General features: G+C 51.6%; 2 protein-coding genes and 2 long non-coding RNA genes across 14 annotated transcripts in view; 3 read left to right on the forward strand and 1 right to left on the reverse strand.

Annotated features, from left to right (window-relative positions):
• LASP1 (LIM and SH3 protein 1) overlaps positions 1-9,831 on the forward strand; it is a 53,607-nt gene extending 43,776 nt beyond the window's left edge. For all 4 annotated transcript variants that reach the window (XM_050762869.1, XM_050762870.1, XM_050762872.1 and 1 more), the window contains 3 exons: positions 1,725-1,875; positions 2,449-2,552; positions 6,639-9,831. In XM_050762869.1, the coding sequence (XP_050618826.1) occupies positions 1,725-1,875; positions 2,449-2,552; positions 6,639-6,812 (429 nt within the window). In that variant the 3' untranslated portion in view covers positions 6,813-9,831. The remainder of the gene's footprint in view (positions 1-1,724; positions 1,876-2,448; positions 2,553-6,638) is intronic.
• RPL23 (ribosomal protein L23) overlaps positions 1-18,871 on the reverse strand; it is a 355,976-nt gene that overhangs the window by 68,075 nt on the left and 269,030 nt on the right. The window contains exon 1 of one of the 7 annotated variants that reach the window (XM_050762969.1): positions 9,271-9,274. The exons of the other annotated variants lie outside the window; for them this stretch is intronic. The gene's annotated coding sequence lies outside the window, so the exon portion shown is untranslated. Of the gene's footprint in view, positions 1-9,270; positions 9,275-18,871 lie in introns of those variants that run through there. 7 annotated transcript variants of the gene reach the window in all.
• Positions 10,829-12,299, forward strand: LOC126938650 (uncharacterized). The gene is made up of 3 exons (XR_007720148.1): positions 10,829-10,914; positions 11,503-11,618; positions 12,269-12,299. It is a non-coding gene; the product is annotated as an uncharacterized LOC126938650 (long non-coding RNA).
• On the forward strand, positions 14,929-17,668 carry LOC126938633 (uncharacterized). Of its 2 annotated transcripts, XR_007720125.1 has the most exons (3): positions 15,978-15,993; positions 16,439-16,559; positions 17,093-17,668. It is a non-coding gene; the product is annotated as an uncharacterized LOC126938633 (long non-coding RNA). The 2 variants fall into 2 exon arrangements; XR_007720124.1 differs by having other exon boundaries at positions 14,929-16,559.

Raw genomic sequence — 18,871 nt, forward strand, 5'->3', positions numbered from 1 at the left:
AGAAGGCCATCTGGACAGTTTTCAGACCTGAGAGGAGGAAAGATTGGTGTCCAGAGAAGGTGCCATGGGGGTTGGGAGATGAAGGAAGCCTGGGGCCGATCAGAATCTGAATCTAGCAGGCAACACCGAGGCCGGTGTTCTGGTCCCACTATGGGACTCAGCCTGAAGACGACAAGGTGGATGAATGACCGTTTCTCTCTGACTCAGTTGGCTAAGAGGATTGAGCTGGGGCTGAGGCTCTGGACACAAATGGGCCAGTTGATCCTGAGGTTTCTTTCTGGTAGTGGGGGTGGGGCTTCCTCTGGCTGACCCTGCTTAGGTCTCTGATGGAGGTAGCAGGGTCTCTGGTTCCCCCAAACTGGACAAGTCCTCCGCCACAGCACCCAAGGGGTCTAGGCAGAGTGCAGCTTCCCTCCCCTCCCCGACTTGGCTTGGTGGGCACCTGCCTCCCCTGCCCTCCTGACCTTGATGGCTAATGCAGCCAGCCCCAGGCAGGCACAGTCACAGCCCTCAAACAACATGAGGTCCAACTCCAGACTCCTGGGCGGTGGCGGTCAAGGTGGGGGTCCCTGTAGCCAGTACTGCCCTGTGGGGGCGAGAGACTGACTTGCGGGCTTGGAGCCTCACATGCCTGCCTAGTGGGGTGTTCCTGAGGGATGTGACTTCTTTGGGCCTCTCTGCCCATTTTTGGAACCTGACCCGAGAAGGAGCCCATCTCCAAGACAATGTCTCACCCTCAGGGAGGGTCTGGCACTTTTTGTCCCTAAAGCCTGGGGTTCTCAGCAGAGCATCATCCTAGACTGTAGCACCCGCGACATCTTGCACACAAGAGGTGGAATCGCCTGTTGATAAAGAGCCAGGCTCTGGAATCTGTGATCTTGGGCCACTCACTTCACTTATCAATCCCTTCGTTTCCTTCTTGCCTGTTACATGGGGTCTGCAATCTACCCCTCAGGGGCGCTGACGAGCTCACATGAGCCTGTGACATAAAATGCCTAGCACAGCCCCAGCACAGTAAGAACTCAGTAAACCGCTGCTGCTGCTGTTACTGTTGATCAGGGCAGAAACAGAGCAGACCCCGCCTCCGCCGCAGGCATATAAAAGTGACCACTTGGCTGGTCGCGGTGGCTCATGCCTGCAATCCTTGCAGTTTGGGAGACTGGGGTGGGTGGATCACCTGAGGTCAGGAGTTTGAGACCAGCCTGGTCAATGTGATGAAACCCTGTCTCTACTAAAAATACAAAAAATTAGCTTGGGTGTAGTGGCAGGCGCCTATAATCCCAGCTACTCGGGAGGCTGAGGCAGGAGAATTGCTTGAACCCTGGAGGTGGAGGTTGCGGTGAGCCGAGATTATGCCATTGCACTTCCGCCTGGGCAACAGAGCAAAACTCCGTCTCATAAAAAAAGAAAAGTGACCACAAACTTTGATCTGATTCTTTAGTTCCTTTAGTTCTCATGGCGCTTTTACGTCGGTCATTTCATTGCATTTTCCAGCAACGTCTGAGGGAGATACTGGTGTCCCATTTTGCAGAGGTGAAAACTGAGGCTTGGCAAGGTTAGGTCGCTTGTCCAAGGGCACATAGCTGGTGCTTCCAGAGCAAGACCTGGCTTTCTCTGCCCAAAGCTCTTGGGGAGTCTCTCCCATCCCGGGATCTTGAGGGTCATGGGAAGGAACTGGGTGGTTTGCGGTGGGATCCTTTACCCAGTGCCTTCTGACCTTGCAGATAAAATACCATGAGGAGTTTGAGAAGAGCCGCATGGGCCCTAGCGGGGGCGAGGGCATGGAGCCAGAGCGCCGGGATTCCCAGGAAAGCAGCAGCTACCGGCGGCCCCCGGAGCAGCAGCAGCCTCACCACATCCCGACCAGTGCCCCGGGTGAGTACAGAGCCTGTTGGTGCAGACCACCTAAGGCGAGGCCAGTGGGGTGGGGAGGAAGCCAGAGAAAAGACAGACAGACAGATACACCTTCTGGAGCCTTGCTCTTAACCAACAGGCAATTCAGCCTCTCGTGTGCAAGAGGGGACAGAGGACCTGAGGCCGGACCAGCTGGGGTGGGGGGTGGGGAGGAAGCCGGCGAGAGACAGACACACACACGCACATACACACATGCACGCACGCATGCATGTACACATGCAGGCGTGGAAAGGACTGCTTCCCAAGCCCCCAAGTCCCATTCTCATCCAGGATGAGGGCGTGAGCACCAGGGTCTGGCCTGTACTGCGCCAAGAGGATTGAAAGGAGAGGCCCCCAGGTCATGGGGCTCAGAGCCCCTGCTGTGGGATACACCACACAGGCAGATGTGCACACGTGGACATCAGCCTTTGAGCTGTGGGGCTTGAGCCGGGTTGGTGATGGGGTCGAAGTGTATGGTATGGGCTTCTCAGGAGCTCTGGGAGGGGCTGGGTTTGGCAGGGCAGTTTTCGAGCCCTGTCTCCTCCCATCTTCCAGTTTACCAGCAGCCCCAGCAGCAGCCGGTGGCCCAGTCCTATGGTGGCTACAAGGAGCCTGCAGCCCCAGTCTCCATACAGCGCAGCGCCCCAGGTGGTGGCGGGGTGAGTAACGCTGGCCGGAGGGGAGAGGCCAGAGGCAGGGGGTCCTCAGGGAAGGCTTGGACACAGCTCGTGGATTCTTCTGACCTTTGCACCCACACTCTTGTGTGTGATGATAAGGATCTCAGCCTTATGAGCAGAGAGGAAATTGGTTGGCGTAGTGGGCAGAGGCTGGCTGGGACTGGGGCCCTGCATTCCACCCCTGGTGTACCATGGGCAGGTCAATCACCCTGCTTTGGGCGGGGTTTCCTTACCCCAGCTACCTGGGAACACACAAGGCACCTTTCTGTGTGGGGCCTTCCAGCCCTGGGCGCTGCTCTCCTCGCGTCATGAGGATGGCCCCCAAATCCTTCAGCTCTCAGGCTGCCCCTGCCTCTGAGGGGCCTCCCCAGCCATGCCGTGCAAAGCACACCACCCTGATGCTTTGCCTCACTCAACTCCACTGGCTGCCTTCAGAGCACTTTTTCCAACTAAAAAGAACTCTTTGTGTTGGTCACCTTCTCTGTGTCCCCTGCTGGGCTGGGGACCTGGCAGCATCCCTCTGGTTCAACTACTCTGCGCCAGGCCTAGAGCAAGTGAATGATCTGTAAGTCCTGCCACTCACTCTACCCATGGGTGCCGCTGAGCCACCCTTACCAAGCTCCTGGCAGGCTCAGCGCCTCCAGGCTGGGTGCCTGGGAATTCAAAGTAGCTCACGTAGGAGAGAACAGATACTTAGAGAGATAAAATCGCCTGAGATAATGGCAGGCTGGAGCCTGATGCTCTGGGCACACAAACAAAGGTATGTTAGGACTGCCCGCGGCACTGGCACAAGAGTTAGTCTGAAGGATAAGGTTCCAGGCAGCCCAGCCCAGCCAGTCCTTCCCTCCTTTTTTTTTTTTTTTTTTTTTTTTTTGAGACGGAGTCTCACTCTGTAGCCCAGGCTGGAGTGCAGTGGCCGGATCTCAGCTCGCTGCAAGCTCCGCCTCCCGGGTTCACGCCAATCTCCGCCCTCAGCCTCCCGAGTAGCTGGGACTACAGGCGCCCGCCACCTCGCCCGGCTAGTTTTTTTTTTTTGTATTTCTTAGTAGAGACAGGGTTTCACCGTGTTATCCAGGATGGTCTCTATCTCCTGACCTCGTGATCCACCCGTCTCGGCCTCCCAAAGTGCTGGGATTACAGGCTTGAGCCACCGCGCCCGGCCAGTCCTTCCCTCCTTAATGGTCTGTCCTGGATGTATGGGGTCCACCTCTGAATATAAAGCCACTTCCCTGCCCTCTGGGGGCTTACATTCCAGTCAGGGGGACAAACAAGAAAGCAGTAAGAAAATAGGTATATAAGGTAAGGTCAGCGGTGACATGCTGTGAAGAGAAAGACAGCAGGGTGAGGGATGGATAGAAAGCAGCTGGATTAAGACATTTGGCCAGGTGCGGTGGCTCACACTTGTAATCCCAGCACTTTGGGAGGCCAAGGCGGGCAGATCACTTGAGGTCAGGAGTTTGAGATCAGCCTGGCCAACATGGTGAAACCTCCTGTCTACCAAAAATACAAAAATTAGCCAGGTGTGGTGGCGTGTACCTGTAATGTGTAATCTCAGCTACTCGGGAGACTGAGGCAGTAGCATTGCTTGAACCGGAGAGGCAGAGGTTGCAGTGAGCCAAGATCGTACCACTGCACTCCAGCCTGGGCGATAGAGCAAGACTCCATCTCCAAAGAAAAAAGACATTTGGCCGGGTGCAGTGGCTCACGTCTGTAATCCTAGCACTTTGGGAGGCCAAAGTGGGCGGATCATTTGAGTCAGGAGTTCGAAACCAGCCTGGCCAACATGGTGAAACCCTGTCTCTACTGAAAATATAAAATTAGCCGGGCATGGTGGTACATGCCTGTAATCCCAGCTACTTGGGAGGCTGAGGCAGGAGAATTGCTTGAACCTGGGATGTGGAGATTGCAGTGAGCCGAGATCATGCCATTTACACTCCAGCCTGGGCAACAAGAGTGAAACTCCGGCTGGAAAAAAAAAAAAAAAGACGTGACATTTGAGCAAAGTCCTCAATAAAGGAAAGAGTGAGCCGCGCAACGAGGACAGCAAGCGCGAAGGTGCTGAGGCGGGAATATTCTAGGAAAGTTCAACGAGCAGCAGGAAACCCAAATTGACTCCAGTGGGAGAGGGGAAGAGTTCCGATAATGCAGGGACTTGTGGGCCCCAGGAAGGCCTCTGGGACCTCTGATCTGTGCAGAGCGACATAGGTTTTTGGAAGACCACCCTGGCAGCTGTGTTGAGAAGAGGCTGGTTTAAGGGTAGAACCAGGGAGACCATCAGGAGGCTGTTACAGGATACAGGCATGGATGGGAGCGGCTCAGACCAAGACAGAGGCAGAACTGGTGATGAGAGAGACTGAGGTCACTTCATGAGAAGTGTGACCTCTTATCCCATAGACCTGTTGGTTTCAGACTGTCCTGTGGAGCTTCAGAGGCAAGTCAAGGGCAGTGAAGGTCAGGGGAGGTAGAATGTTGTCTATAGCTATAGGATTTCTTTTTCTTTTTTTTTTTCCTCTCTCTTTTTTAAAACTCCATCCTGGTAGTAGGTGATGCTGTAGGATTTTGTGTGCCTTACTGGACATTACCTAGATCTAGGGCTTAAGCAGCAGATTTTGGCTGAGGCTTGGAAGGTGGAACCTGATAGACACATCCCCTGAAGACTTTTCTCCCAAGGAAAGGTCTTTGTCCTGAACTTGGACAGGACACATCATGGCTTCTGAAAGAAACTACTGGTGCTTATAATCATGCAAATAATAGCATACAGGTCATGTTTTTTCTGTTTTTGTTTTTGTTTTTTCTTTTTTGAGACAGGGTCATGCTCTGCTGCCCAGGCTGGAGTGCAGCAGTGGTGCAATCACAGCTAGCTCACTGCAGCCTCAACCTCCTGGGTTGAAGTGATCCTCCCACCTCAGCCTCCTGAGTAGCTGAGACTACAGGCATGTACCACTAAGCCTAACTAATTTTTTATTTTTTGTAGAGATGGGCTCACACTTGTAATCCCAGCACTTTGGGAGGCCGAGGCGGGCAGATCACTTGAGACCAGGAGTTTGAGACCATCCTGGCCAACATGGTGAAACCCTGTCTCTACAAAAAAGTACAAAAATTAGCTGGGCATGGTGGTACACACCTATAGTCCCAGCTACTCGGGAGACTGAGGCAGGAGAATCACTTGAACCCAGGAGGTGGATGTTGCAGTGAGCCAAGATCGCGCCATTGCACTCCAGCTTGGGTGACAAAGCAAGACTCCATCTCAAAAAAAAAAAAGAGGGGGAGCGGTGTTCTCACTATGTTTCCCAGGCTGATTTATTTTTTTTTTTTTTTTTTTTTTTTTTTTTTTTTTTTTTTTTTTTTTTTTTTTTTTTTTTTTTTTTTTTTTTTTTTTTTGAGACAGAGTCTCGCTCTGTCGCCCAGGCTGGAGTGCAGTGGCACAATCTCGGCTCACTGCAAGCTCCGCCTCCCGGGTTCACGCCATTCTCCTGCCTCAGCCTCCTGAGTAGCTGGGACTACAGGCGCCCGCCACCGCGCCCGGCTAATTTTTTGTATTTTTAGTAGAAACGGGGTTTCACCGTGGTCTCGATCTCCTGACCTTGTGATCCGCCCGCCTCGGCCTCCCAAAGTGCTGGGATTACAGGCGTGAGCCACCGCGCCCGGCCCCAGGCTGATTTCAAACTTCTGGGCTAAGCAGTTCTCCTGCCTTGGCCTCCCACAGCGCTGGGATTACAGGTGTGAGCCACTACACCTGGCCTGCGTGTCATATTTTTAGACATTACTGTGTCATCATGGCTGGTGGACCTTACTGCAGTCCTGTTCAGGGGAGGTGGGGCAGAGCTGATGTGACCCAGTCCCTGTTCTGCCTCTGGCCCTTAATAGCTGCCAAAGGTTGTAAAAGATCGATTGCTCTCAGAAAGCAAGACACAGAGGTAAGAATCTTTGTAGCAGAGCCTGGTGCTCCATTTCTGAGTTCACTGCTCCCCCAGGCTCTGCTCCAGGGTCCTGGAGAGTTAGAAAGAAATGCTCAGACCCAGGTGAGCCGGCATCCAGGGCCCTAGGCTGACCACACTTCCCCCACAGAAGCGGTACCGCGCCGTGTATGACTACAGCGCCGCCGACGAGGACGAGGTCTCCTTCCAGGACGGTGACACCATCATCAACGTGCAGCAGATCGACGACGGCTGGATGTACGGGACGGTGGAGCGCACCGGCGACACGGGGATGCTGCCGGCCAACTACGTGGAGGCCATCTGAACCTGCAGCGCCCCCATCTGTCTTCAGCACATTCCACGGCATCGCATCCGTCCTGGGCGTGACCCGTCCATTCTTCAGTGTCTCTGTTTTTTAAAACCTGCAACAGCTTGTGATTCCCACCCCTCTTCCAGCTTCTTTTGCCAACTGAAGCCTTCTTCTGCCACTTCCGCGGGCTCCCTCCTCTGGCAGGCTTCCCCCTTGACCGACTTCCTGGTTTTCTCTCTGGATGGAACGGGCGTGGGCCTCTCTGGGGGAGGGTGAGGCCGGTGGGGCAGGGCTGGAATGGAAGACCTACCTGTTGGCCTGTGGGCCTCGCCTGCCCCTCCGTTCTCTTCCCTCACGTCCTCCTGCCCAGCTCCTCGCGTACCCACACATTCCAGGGCTGGGGTGAGCCTGAGACTCCCAGGACCCCAGGGCAGGGGCTCCCTACATTCTCCAAAGTGGGATCCACTTCTCGGTTCCTGGGATGGCGACGGGCGCTCTGCCGTTGTGTAGGGACCAGTGGGATGGGCTCTACTTCTCTTTCTCAGAGAGGGGGCTCTGCCCACCTGGGGTCTCTCTCCCTACCTCCCTCCTCAGGGGCAACAACAGGAGAATGGGGTTCCTGCTGCGGGGTGCATTCATCCCCTCCCCACGCGTTCCTTCGCACACTGTGATTTTGCCCTCCTGCCCACGCATACCCGCAGCGGGCAAAGAGCTCCCCAGGAAGCACCGCTTGGGTCAGGTTCTTGCCTTTCTTAATTTTAGGGACGGCTACCGGAAGGAGGGGAACAAGGAGTTCTCTCCCGCAGCCCCTTTCCCCACGCCCACCCCGAGTCTCCAGGGACCCTTGCCTGCCTCCTAGGCTGGAAGCCATGGTCCCGAAGTATTGGGCAAGGGAGCCTCAGGGCCTTTTGGTCTTCAGCCTCCCTCAGCCCCCAGGATCTGGGTTAGGTGGCTGCTCCTCCCTGCTCCTCATGGGAAGATGTCTCAGAGCCTTCCGTGGCCTCCCCTCCCCAGCCCAGTGCCAAGTGGACTTGGAGCTGCACAAAGCCAGCAAGGACCACTAAACCTCCAAGACCTGGTGTGCGGAGGCAGGAGCATGTATGTCTGCAGGTGTCTGACATGCAAGTGTGTGAGTGTGAATGTGAGAGATGGGGCAGGGGTGTCTGTAGGTGTCTCTGGGCCTATGTGTGGGTGGGGTGATGTGAGGGCACGAAGAGCCGTCTTCCCCCGAGAGTTTCCTCAGAAGCCACAGTGAGAGGGGAGGGCTCCTGGGGGAGAGAAGTTCCTTATGTGTTTTTGGAATGAAGTTCCTCCTTCTCCCCATCTCTGAGTGGAGGAAGCCCACCAAACTGCACTTTGCAGCATGCAGGGTGGAAGGTAAGAGGTTAGTGTGGAGTTGGTGGGGCTGCCACAGGGTCTGCACCCTGCTGGGGCTAAGGGGTAGAGGAAGGCTCTGTCACTCCAGGCATATTTTTCCCCATCTCTGTCTAGGGCTGCAGAATAGGGTGGCAGAAGTGTCACCCTGTGGGTGTCTCACTCTGGGGGCTCTTTCCCTAGACCTCCCCATCACTTACATAAAGCTCCCTTGAAGCAAGAAAGAGGGTCCCAGGGCTGCAAAACTGGAAGCACAGCCTCCGGGATGGGGAGGGAAAGATGGTGCTATATCCGGTTCCTGCTTTCTGCTCGCAGGTGGCTGTGACAACCCTGGCCTCACTTGATTTCATCTCTGGTTTTCTTGCCACCCTCTGGGAGTCCCCATCCCATTTTCACCCTGAGCCCAACCAGGCCCCCCGCTGTTGGCCTCTTGTCCCTTTGCACACTTGTACCCCCAGGTGAGGGGCAGGACCTGAAGGTGTTGGCCTGTTCAACAATCAGTCATCATGGGTGTTTTTGTCAACTGCTTGTTAATTGATTTGGGGATATTTGCCCCAAATGAGAGGTTGAGGAAAAGACTGTGGGTGGGGAGGCCCTGCCTGACCCATCCCTTTTCCTTTCTGGCCCCAGCCTAGGTGGAGGCAAGTGGAATATCTTATATTGGGCGATGTGGGGGCTTGGGGAGGCAGAGAATCTCTTGGGAGTCTTGGGTGGCGCTGGTGCATTCTGTTTCCTCTTGATCTCAAAGCACAATGTGGATTTGGGGACCAAAGGTTAGGGACACATCCCCTTAGAGGACCTGAGTTTGGGAGAGTGGTGAGTGGAGGGGAGGAGCAGCAAGAAGCAGCCTGTTGTCACTCAGCTTAATTCTCCTTCCCAGATAAGGCAAGCCAGTTATGGAATCTTGCTGCAGGCCCTCCCTCTACTCTTCCTGTCCTAAAAATAGGGGCCATTTTCTTACACACCCCCAGAGAGAGGAGGGACTGTCACACTGGTGCTGAGTGACCCGGAGGCTGCTGGGCGTCTGTGTTCCTTACCAGAACCATTACATCCCTAGAAGAGCACAGAGCCCTGAGGGGCTGGGCTGTGCTGGGCTGAGCCCCCGGTCTTCTCTACAGTTCACAGAGGTCTTTCAGCTCATTTAATCTTAGGAAAGAGGCATCAAAGCTAGAATGTGAATATAACTTTGTGGACCAATACTAAAAATAACAAGAAGCCCAGTGGTGAGCCAAGTGTGTTCTCCCAACACTGCCTCCTGTTTTCTCCCTCTCATGTCCCTCCAGGGAAAATGACTTTATTGCTTAATTTCTGCCTTTCCCCCCTCACACATGCACTTTTGGGCCTTTTTTTATAGCTGGAAAAAACAAAATACCACCCTACAAACCTGTATTTAAAAAGAAACAGAAATGACCACGTGAAATTTGCCTCTGTCCAAACATTTCATCTGTGTGTGTGTGTATGTGTGTGCGTGTGTGAAGCCGCCTACTCATCTTTTTATATGGGGTTGTTGTCTCATTTCAGTCTGTTTTGGTCCCTCCCTCGTGGGCTTGTGCTCGGGATCAAATCTTTCTGGCCTGTTATGATTCTGAACATTTGACTTGAACCACAAGTGAATCTTTCTCCTGGTGACTCAAATAAAAGTATAATTTTTACCTGCGGACTTGGTTTCCTCTCTGGCTCTGAGGTGCTGTTGTGTGTGTGTCTAGCTGTAAGGAGCTGCTGCTGTGTGTGTGTGTGTAGCTGTAAGGCGCTGCTGCTGTGTGTGTGTGTGTGTGTAGCTGTAAGGTGCTGCTGCTGTGTGTGTGTGTGTGTGTAGCTGTAAGGCGCTGCTGCTGTGTGTGTGTGTGTGTAGCTGTAAGGCGCTGCTGCTGTGTGTGTGTGTGTGTGGCTGTAAGGTGCTGCTGCTGTATGTGTGTGTGTGTAGCTGTAAGGTGCTGCTGTATGTGTGTGTGTGTAGCTGTAAGGTGCTGCTGCTGTATGTGTATGTGTGTGTAGCTGTAAGGCGCTGCTGCTGTGTGTGTGTGTGTAGCTGTAAGGCGCTGCTGCTGTATGTGTATGTGTGTGTAGCTGTAAGGCGCTGCTGCTGTATGTGTATGTGTGTGTAGCTGTAAGGCGCTGCTGCTGTGTGTGTGTGTGTGTGTAGCTGTAAGGCGCTGCTGCTGTATGTGTGTGTGTGTGTAGCTGTAAGGCGCTGCTGCTGTATGTGTGTGTGTGTAGTTGTAAGGTGCTGCTGCTGTATGTGTGTGTGTGTGTAGCTGTAAGGCGCTGCTGCTGTGTGTGTGTGTGTAGCTGTAAGGTGCTGCTGCTGTATGTGTGTGTGTGTGTGTAGCTGTAAGGTGCTGCTGCTGTATGTGTGTGTGTGTCTAGTTGTAAGGTGCTGCTGCTGTGTGTGTGTGTGTGTGTGTAGCTGTAAGGTGCTGCTGCTGTGTGTGTGTGTGTGTGTGTAGCTGTAAGGTGCTGCTGCTGTATGTGTGTGTGTGTCTAGTTGTAAGGTGCTGCTGCTGTGTGTGTGTGTAGCTGTAAGGTGCTGCTGCTGTATGTGTGTGTGTCTAGTTGTAAGGTGCTGCTGCTGTGTGTGTGTGTGTAGCTGTAAGGCGCTGCTGCTGCTGTGTGTGTGTGTGTGTGTAGCTGTAAGGCGCTGCTGCTGTGTGTGTGTGTGTGTGTAGCTGTAAGGTGCTGCTGCTGTGTGTGTGTGTGTAGCTGTAAGGCGCTGCTGCTGTGTGTGTGTGTGTGTGGCTGTAAGGTGCTGCTGCTGTATGTGTGTGTGTGTAGCTGTAAGGTGCTGCTGCTGTATGTGTGTGTGTGTAGCTGTAAGGTGCTGCTGCTGTATGTGTATGTGTGTGTAGCTGTAAGGCGCTGCTGCTGTGTGTGTGTGTGTAGCTGTAAGGCGCTGCTGCTGTATGTGTATGTGTGTGTAGCTGTAAGGCGCTGCTGCTGTATGTGTGTGTGTGTGTGTAGCTGTAAGGCGCTGCTGCTGTATGTGTGTGTGTGTGTAGCTGTAAGGCGCTGCTGCTGTATGTGTGTGTGTGTAGTTGTAAGGTGCTGCTGCTGTATGTGTGTGTGTGTGTAGCTGTAAGGCGCTGCTGCTGTGTGTGTGTGTGTAGCTGTAAGGTGCTGCTGCTGTATGTGTGTGTGTAGTTGTAACGTGCTGCTGCTGTGTGTGTGTGTCTAGTTGTAAGGCACTGCTGCTGTATGTGTGTGTGTGTGTCTAGTTGTAAGGTGCTGCTGCTGTGTGTGTGTGTGTGTGTAGCTGTAAGGTGCTGCTGCTGTGTGTGTGTGTGTGTAGCTGTAAGGTGCTGCTGCTGTATGTGTGTGTGTGTCTAGTTGTAAGGTGCTGCTGCTGTGTGTGTGTGTGTGTGTAGCTGTAAGGTGCTGCTGCTGTATGTGTGTGTGTGTGTGTAGCTGTAAGGTGCTGCTGCTGTATGTGTGTGTGTGTCTAGTTGTAAGGTGCTGCTGCTGTATGTGTGTGTGTGTAGTTGTAAGGTGCTGCTGCTGTATGTGTATGTGTGTGTAGCTGTAAGGCGCTGCTGCTGTGTGTGTGTGTGTAGCTGTAAGGCGCTGCTGCTGTGTGTGTGTGTGTAGCTGTAAGGTGCTGCTGCTGTATGTGTGTGTGTGTAGTTGTAAGGTGCTGCTGCTGTATGTGTATGTGTGTGTAGCTGTAAGGCGCTGCTGCTGTGTGTGTGTGTGTAGCTGTAAGGTGCTGCTGCTGTGTGTGTGTGTGTGTAGTTGTAACGTGCTGCTGCTGTGTGTGTGTGTGTAGCTGTAAGGCACTGCTGCTGTATGTGTGTGTGTGTGTCTAGTTGTAAGGTGCTGCTGTGTGTGTGTGTGTGTGTAGCTGTAAGGTGCTGCTGCTGTATGTGTGTGTGTGTGTGTAGCTGTAAGGCGCTGCTGCTGTGTGTGTGTGTAGTTGTAAGGTGCTGCTGCTGTGTGTGTGTGTGTGTAGCTGTAAGGTGCTGCTGCTGTATGTGTGTGTGTGTGTGTAGCTGTAAGGTGCTGCTGCTGTATGTGTGTGTGTGTAGCTGTAAGGCGCTGCTGTGTGCGTGTGTGTGTGTCTAGCTGTAAGGCACTGCTGCTGTATGTGTGTGTGTAGTTGTAAGGTGCTGCTGCTGTGTGTGTGTGTGTGTGTGTGTAGCTGTAAGGTGCTGCTGCTGTATGTGTGTGTGTGTGTGTAGCTGTAAGTTGCTGCTGCTGTGTGTGTGTGTGTGTGTGTGTAGCTGTAAGGTGCTGCTGCTGTATGTGTGTGTGTGTGTGTAGCTGTAAGTTGCTGCTGCTGTGTGTGTGTGTGTGTGTGTAGCTGTAAGGTGCTGCTGCTGTATGTGTGTGTGTGTAGCTGTAAGGTGCTGCTGCTGTATGTGTGTGTGTGTGTAGCTGTAAGGTGCTGCTGTGTGCGTGTGTGTGTGTCTAGCTGTAACGTACTGCTGTGTGTGTGTGTGTTCTGTCTGCTTGGGGGCACTGGCCTATGGCCCTCCTGGGAGCTCTGCTGCCCTTCAGGGAGAGAATGACTTGTCTGGACGCCAAAGGATAGTTTGCTGCTGTCTGACAAGCCCTCGGCCCCTAGTTCCTCCTTGCTGAGAACTCCCCACCAACCTACTTCTGGCTTCCCACCCGCTCATTCCTCTCTGCCCAACTTGGTGATGCTCCCGAAAGCTTCCCTGAGCTCCGTCTTGTCTTACTGTGTCACTTCCTCAGTGATGAATCTGTACCCACTAGCCAGAGCCCTTGGGGCAGGCGATGAGTCTAATTCATCTCTAAATCCCTGGTACTTGCCCAGGAGCAGGTGGGGAGCTGTTGAATTAATGAATGAGCTCGGCTGGGGAGCAGTTTTAGCACTCTGCCGCTGCCAGGCAGAGAGCAGGAACTCCATGCGTTTAAGGAATGAGATGACAGGGACAGGGCATTCCGCAGTGGGATGGGACCTGGCTAAAGCTGTCTGTAAGGTGGCCTGGTAACCCAAAGCACTACTCACAGTGCCTTCTGAATGTAATCTTTAATACACATCCCCTTTCGTCCTTCTTCCTCACAACCCTGTGAGAGAAGTAACTACTTATAGAGGGGCTCACTGAAACCCAGAAAGGCAAAGCAGATTGGTGGCAGTCACAGTGGCAGAGTGGGGCCTGAGACCCCCATGTGATGCTCACAATCTGGTGCTGTGCCATCTGGCCGTGGCAGGCCGTGTGCCTGTGTCCTTGGCAGCTCTCAGATGCGTGTCTCCTGGGCTCCATGTTTTGCTCCAGGTGCCCAGGGTCTGTGACTGGCCAAAAGGCCAGGCGGCCTCCCCTCTTGCTCAGTGGGCTTGGGAAGAGGACAGTGGTAGAGAGGTGAGTCTGGCCCTGCTCAGTGCTGCCAATCAGCCTCAGGTCCAGCTGCTTGAGGGGCATTTCTCTCTTGGGGCTCAGAACTAAAGCATTCTCCAGCCTCAGAATCACAGCAGGGTGGAGAGGAGGAGGGCTCTCCTGAGCTGAGCATTTGTAATCTGGAGAATGACATGGCCAGAGTCCGCCGAGCTGGGCCAGTGTGCGGAGCATCCAAGGCGGCCCTGGGTGGTATAATTAGAGACAGCACTGACACCTGCTCCCCTCCAGGGGTGCAGGCAGCCCAATACTTTCCCAATAGAAGGGAGTTTGTTGGCAAAGCTTGCCTCATGTTGGCCTACCCCACTCCTCAGGAGGCTTCATTCACCTTCAGATCTATTTGAGGGAACAGTGCTTTGGGGGGCATTGCTGCCACGTCTCCACTCCCTGCTCACAGAAAGCTCTGCCTCCTGGGAGTGGGCCAGTGGGAGGGGCTTCTGGATTTCCTTCTGAGTGGCCTAAGTTCTTGAGGTCTAGCATTATGAGGAGGTTACCAATATATCTTAACCCCAGGCCTTTGAAAAAAGTACTATTTGGGGTGGGGGCCAAGGAGACTAGGCCTCAGAGACATCCTAGGGAATTTTTTAATTTAATAGGAAATAATTGAGGCTTATAAAAAGGCAAAAAAATCCTGGCTAACATGGTGAAACCCCGTCTCTACTAAAAATACAAAAAATTAGCCCGGCGTGGTGGTGGGCGCCTATAGTCCCAGCTACTCGGGAGGCAGGAGAATGGTGTGAACCCAGGAGGCGGACCTTGCATTGAGCAGAGATCGCACCACTGCACTCCAGCCTGGGCGACAGAGTGAGACTCCGTCTCATAAATAAATAAATAAATAAATAAAAATAAAGAAAAGAATAAAACAATTCTCTTTTCCCCCTCAGAAGAAACCACTTGAATTTTTTTAATTTCAGGGATGCCCCCTGAGAATTCTTCAGTGTCCTCTCTGTGTATAACACTATGCTGAGCTTTTGGAAGAGGATATCAAAGAAAACAAAATTAGGCCCGGTGCGGTGGTTCACACCTGCAATCCCAGCACTTCGGGAGGCTGAGGTGGGAGAACTGCTTGAGTCCAGGAGTTTGAGACCAGCCTGGGCAAAATGGCAAGACCCCATCTCTACAAAAAAAGAAAGAAGGAAAACAAAACAGTGGGTAATGACTGCAAGAGACGAAGGAGTGAGTGGAGGAGGGGTCTTTGGTGCCCGTCCTGTAAGTGCGCCCTCTGCAAGTTGAGCAGTGCACGTGGGGTGTAGAGGCCTTCCAGACCAACAGGGGGAGCAGTGTGGGGCAAGAGGAAGAATATGAACTTTGATGTCTGCGTGCCTAGTTTTGAATCTTGGTCTCTGACATTTCTTATTTATTTATTATTTTATTTTATTTATTTTTTTGAAATGGAGCTTCACTCTTGTTGCCCAGGCTGGAGTGCAATCTCAGCTCACTGCAACCTCCACCTCCCAGGTTCAAGCGATTCTCCTGCCTCAGCCTCCCAAGTAGCTGGGATTACAGGCATGCGCCACCACGCCCAGCTAATTTTGTATTTTTAGTAGAGGTGGGGTTTCTCCATGTTGCTCAGGCTGGTCTTGAACTCCCGACCTCAGGTGATCCACCCGCCTCAGCCTCCTAAAATGTTGGGATTACAGGCATGAGCCACCACACTAGGCCTTTTACTTCTTATTTTATTTATTTATTTATTTTTGAGACAGAGTCTCGCTCTGTCGCCCAGGCTAGAGTGCAATGGCATGGTCTTAGCTCACTGCAACCTCCGCCTCCCGGGTTCAAGCAATCCTGTAGCCTCAGCCTCAAGAGTAGCTGGGATACGGGCATCTGCCACCATGCCTGGCTAATTTTATTTATTTATTTATTTATTTTTGAGATGGAGCCTTGCACTGTAGCCCAGGCTGGAGTGCAGTGGCACAATCTCAGCTCCACCTCCTGGGTTCAAGCAATTCTCTGCCTCAGCCTCCCGAGTAACTGGCATTACAGGCATGCGGCACCAAGTCTGGCTAACTTTTGTAGTTTTGGTAGAGACAGGGTTTCACCATCTTGGCCACACTGGTCTTGAACTCCCGACCTTGTGATCCACCTGCCTTGGCCTACCAAAGTGCTGGGATTACAGGCACGAGCCATTGTGCCCGGCTGGTCTCTGACACATCTAAGCTATGAAGCATTAGGTAAATTTCTGGCCATCTCTGACCCTCATCTATGAAAGACTCGTAGGGTGGTTGAAATTGCACCACATGTACAATATCTGGCCCAATGTAGGAAATGTGTAAATGTTAGCTTCATCCCCCAGGGAAGCCCACTGAGATCCATATGAGTCCTTTGTCTGTGTCTCCCCATAATGTGACCTTTAGAAGTTGCCAATGGCCCATCCAATACCCAACCATGATTTTTCTGAGATAATCTGCCCGCGGTGTGTGAGAGGAAAGGCGAAGAAGGCAGTCAGGAGCATTCAGTCGCGGGGGAGCTGGGTAGGATCCTATCTCCTCCTACATCCAGAGCATGCAGGCTCCATTTAGATACAAAGGGGTCAGATTGGGTTACTGGGGAGAAATTGAGCCCCTTTGATTCTGCGGTTCTGTGGGTCTAAATCTGGCAGCTCCTTGGCTATCCACCCCCAGGCTTTGTGATTGGTTGGCTGTGGTTGGTGGGGGGGCAGGAAGCTGCTGGTGGAGCTGCAGCATCCTTCAGTCTCAGGCCCCCAGGAGGGGGAGGGGAAAGAACAAGGGCTGAGCCGTGGAGGGAAGAGGAGCCATTTCTCTCCACCGACTGCAACCTCCGTGCTCACAGCTCACGTTTCACCAGAATCCAGGGGCCTGGTCGGCCTAGGAATCCACAATGCTGGATATTTTCATCCTGATGTTCTTTGCTATCATAGGCCTGGTCATTCTGTCCTACATTATCTATCTGCTCTAGTGGCCTGGAGCTGCGGCTGGAGCCTGCTGGAGAACAGCTCAGAGGGAAGGATGGAGCTGAATGGCCGAGTGCCCTGCTTGCTGACGCACCGGTGGATTTTTGCTTCTGGCTGTTATCTCGGGTACTGATTTAAAAAAAAAAAAAAAAAGAAAGAGTTTGCTTTCCTATTTTTTTTCTCAGACCACTCTGAAAAGAATAAGAAATGCCAGCTTCTTTCTTTGGGACCTAATTTAAAATAAGAGTTTAAAAATTACAAATAAAATCTACAATGCAAAGGAGTTTTAGGCAGAATGGGTTGGGAGTGATGAGTGTGGTGGGGAGGGACTATTATTTCCTAATTTCTTCTTCAAGTTAGGTGCTCAAACTCAAGTTGTCTATTTTCTTCCGGTAATTAAAGATAAAACACATCTTTGCATGTCAGCATACTTGCAACATAGTTGTTTACGACTATGCTTGTATAATTGCATTACTTAATTATTGACTCATTCTTATTTGAGGGTGAGACAGCAAATAATTTTACTTGGGGTGGGGCTTTCGGGGAGATGTCCCAACTGTGGGATTTGGTGGAGAGGAGGGAGGAGCTCCTGGTACTTGGGAGCTGATACCTTTGCAGCTGTCCCCATCTAAGCCTTTTTATTTCTGGGTTTCTTACAGCTCCTGGTCTCTCCAGTCCAACAAGAGGTCTCTCATCCACAGCAGCAGTCCCACTGCCCAGCAGACCTCTTTCAGAGCCTTCCAGACATGGCTGACCCCTGGCAAGCAAGGGGCTTTTTGAGCTGAGAGGCACTTGGCAGGGACATCAGGAATTCATGGACATGGCTGGCAGATACTGCATGTGTTTGAGCTGTAGATAGAGGGGATTGAGAACAGAAAGTTGAAATGGAGACTTATTAAAGTTACAGTGGAGAACTGCTCAAAAATTCATTTTGAATTAAGGAAACTTAAATTTCCTTAATTTAAGGAAACTTAAATTCATTTTAAGTTTCCTTAGATCTAAATGCAACTGCACATTACACTCAAATATGTTCCTTCCTTCTCACACACAGGGCTCCCTTGTGAAACTCAAGGGGAAGTTCAAGTTGTCCATCTTCACCTATGAAGTAGTCACTTTATCACTGTCTTTACAGATTGCACAATCTGGGGTTTTGTGGTTTCTCTTGTCTCACTCTCCAGCCAGGAAGAACTTGTCATTTGAGTTTTTAAAATGTATCATTTCTTCCCTACCTCAAACCACTTGTATCCCAATTTCTCATTTAAAGGGAGAAATGGTTATATAGTCCTCATCCTTGCAGCTGATTGAATTATAAATGATAGAAACAAGATGGCTATACTTATTTAGGAAAAATCTCTTACCCCAAAATGAGTGTGTGTGTGTGTGTGTTTTGTCAAAGATCTTTTCTGGAAAAAAAAAAAAACAACTTTCCACATAGTTCTCTGACCCATTAGAGTTGAAGAAACTATATATTTTGGGATTCAGAGTAGAATTGGCTTGCAAATCTGGGGTGTTTATTCCTTTTACAAGTCTGTCGTAATTGTTCTACATTTAATTTTCCCTTCTCACTTAAAAATAAACAAGGAGAGTCAGGCGCGGTGGCTCACACCTGTAATCCCAGCACTTTGAGGCGGGCAGATCACCTGAGGTCAGGAATTGGAGACCAGCCTGGCCAACATGGTAAAACCCCATGTCTAATAAAAATACAAAAATTAGGCACGGTAGTGCGTGCCTGCCGTCCCAGCTACCTGGGAGGCTGAGGCTGAAGAATCGCTTGAACCTGGGAGGCAGAGGTTGTAGTGAGCTGAGATCATGTCACTGCACTCCAGCCTGGGAGACACAGTGAGACTACAACTCAAATAAAATAAAATAAAATAAATAAATAAGGAGGAAGGTTAAATTAATAGCTTTTAGTAATAACATTGTGTCCAATTTCCATGTTTTAAAACAAAAATTGAGGCATTATATGTCACAATTAAAATGGAAAAGTTGCATTTAAAAATTATGGACAAGGCCAGGCACAGTGGCTCACGCCTGTAATCCCAGCACTTTGGGAGGCCGAGGCAGGTGGATCACTTGAGGTCAGGAGTTTGAGACCAGTCTGACCAACATGGTGAAACCCTGTCTCTACTAAAAATACAAAAATTACGTGGTGTGGTGGCAGGTGCCTGTAATCCCAGCTACTCAGGAGGCTGAGGCAGGAGAATGGCTTGAACCTGGGAGGCGGAGGTTGCAGTGAGCTGAGATCACACCTCTGCACTCCAGCCTGGGTGACACAGTGAGATTCCATCTCAATAATAATAATAATAATAATAATAATAATAATAAAAACATAAGAATTATGGACAAGAAAAAACACAATTCTGGAAGCTTTGTTTTGGCAACAGATTATGTGACTTTGCATAAGTCATTTAAACTTCAGGGCTAGGCCAGGCACTATG

The sequence above is a fragment of the Macaca thibetana genome, chromosome 16 (assembly GCF_024542745.1).
Source record: "Macaca thibetana thibetana isolate TM-01 chromosome 16, ASM2454274v1, whole genome shotgun sequence".
NCBI classification, from domain to species: Eukaryota; Metazoa; Chordata; class Mammalia; order Primates; family Cercopithecidae; genus Macaca; species Macaca thibetana.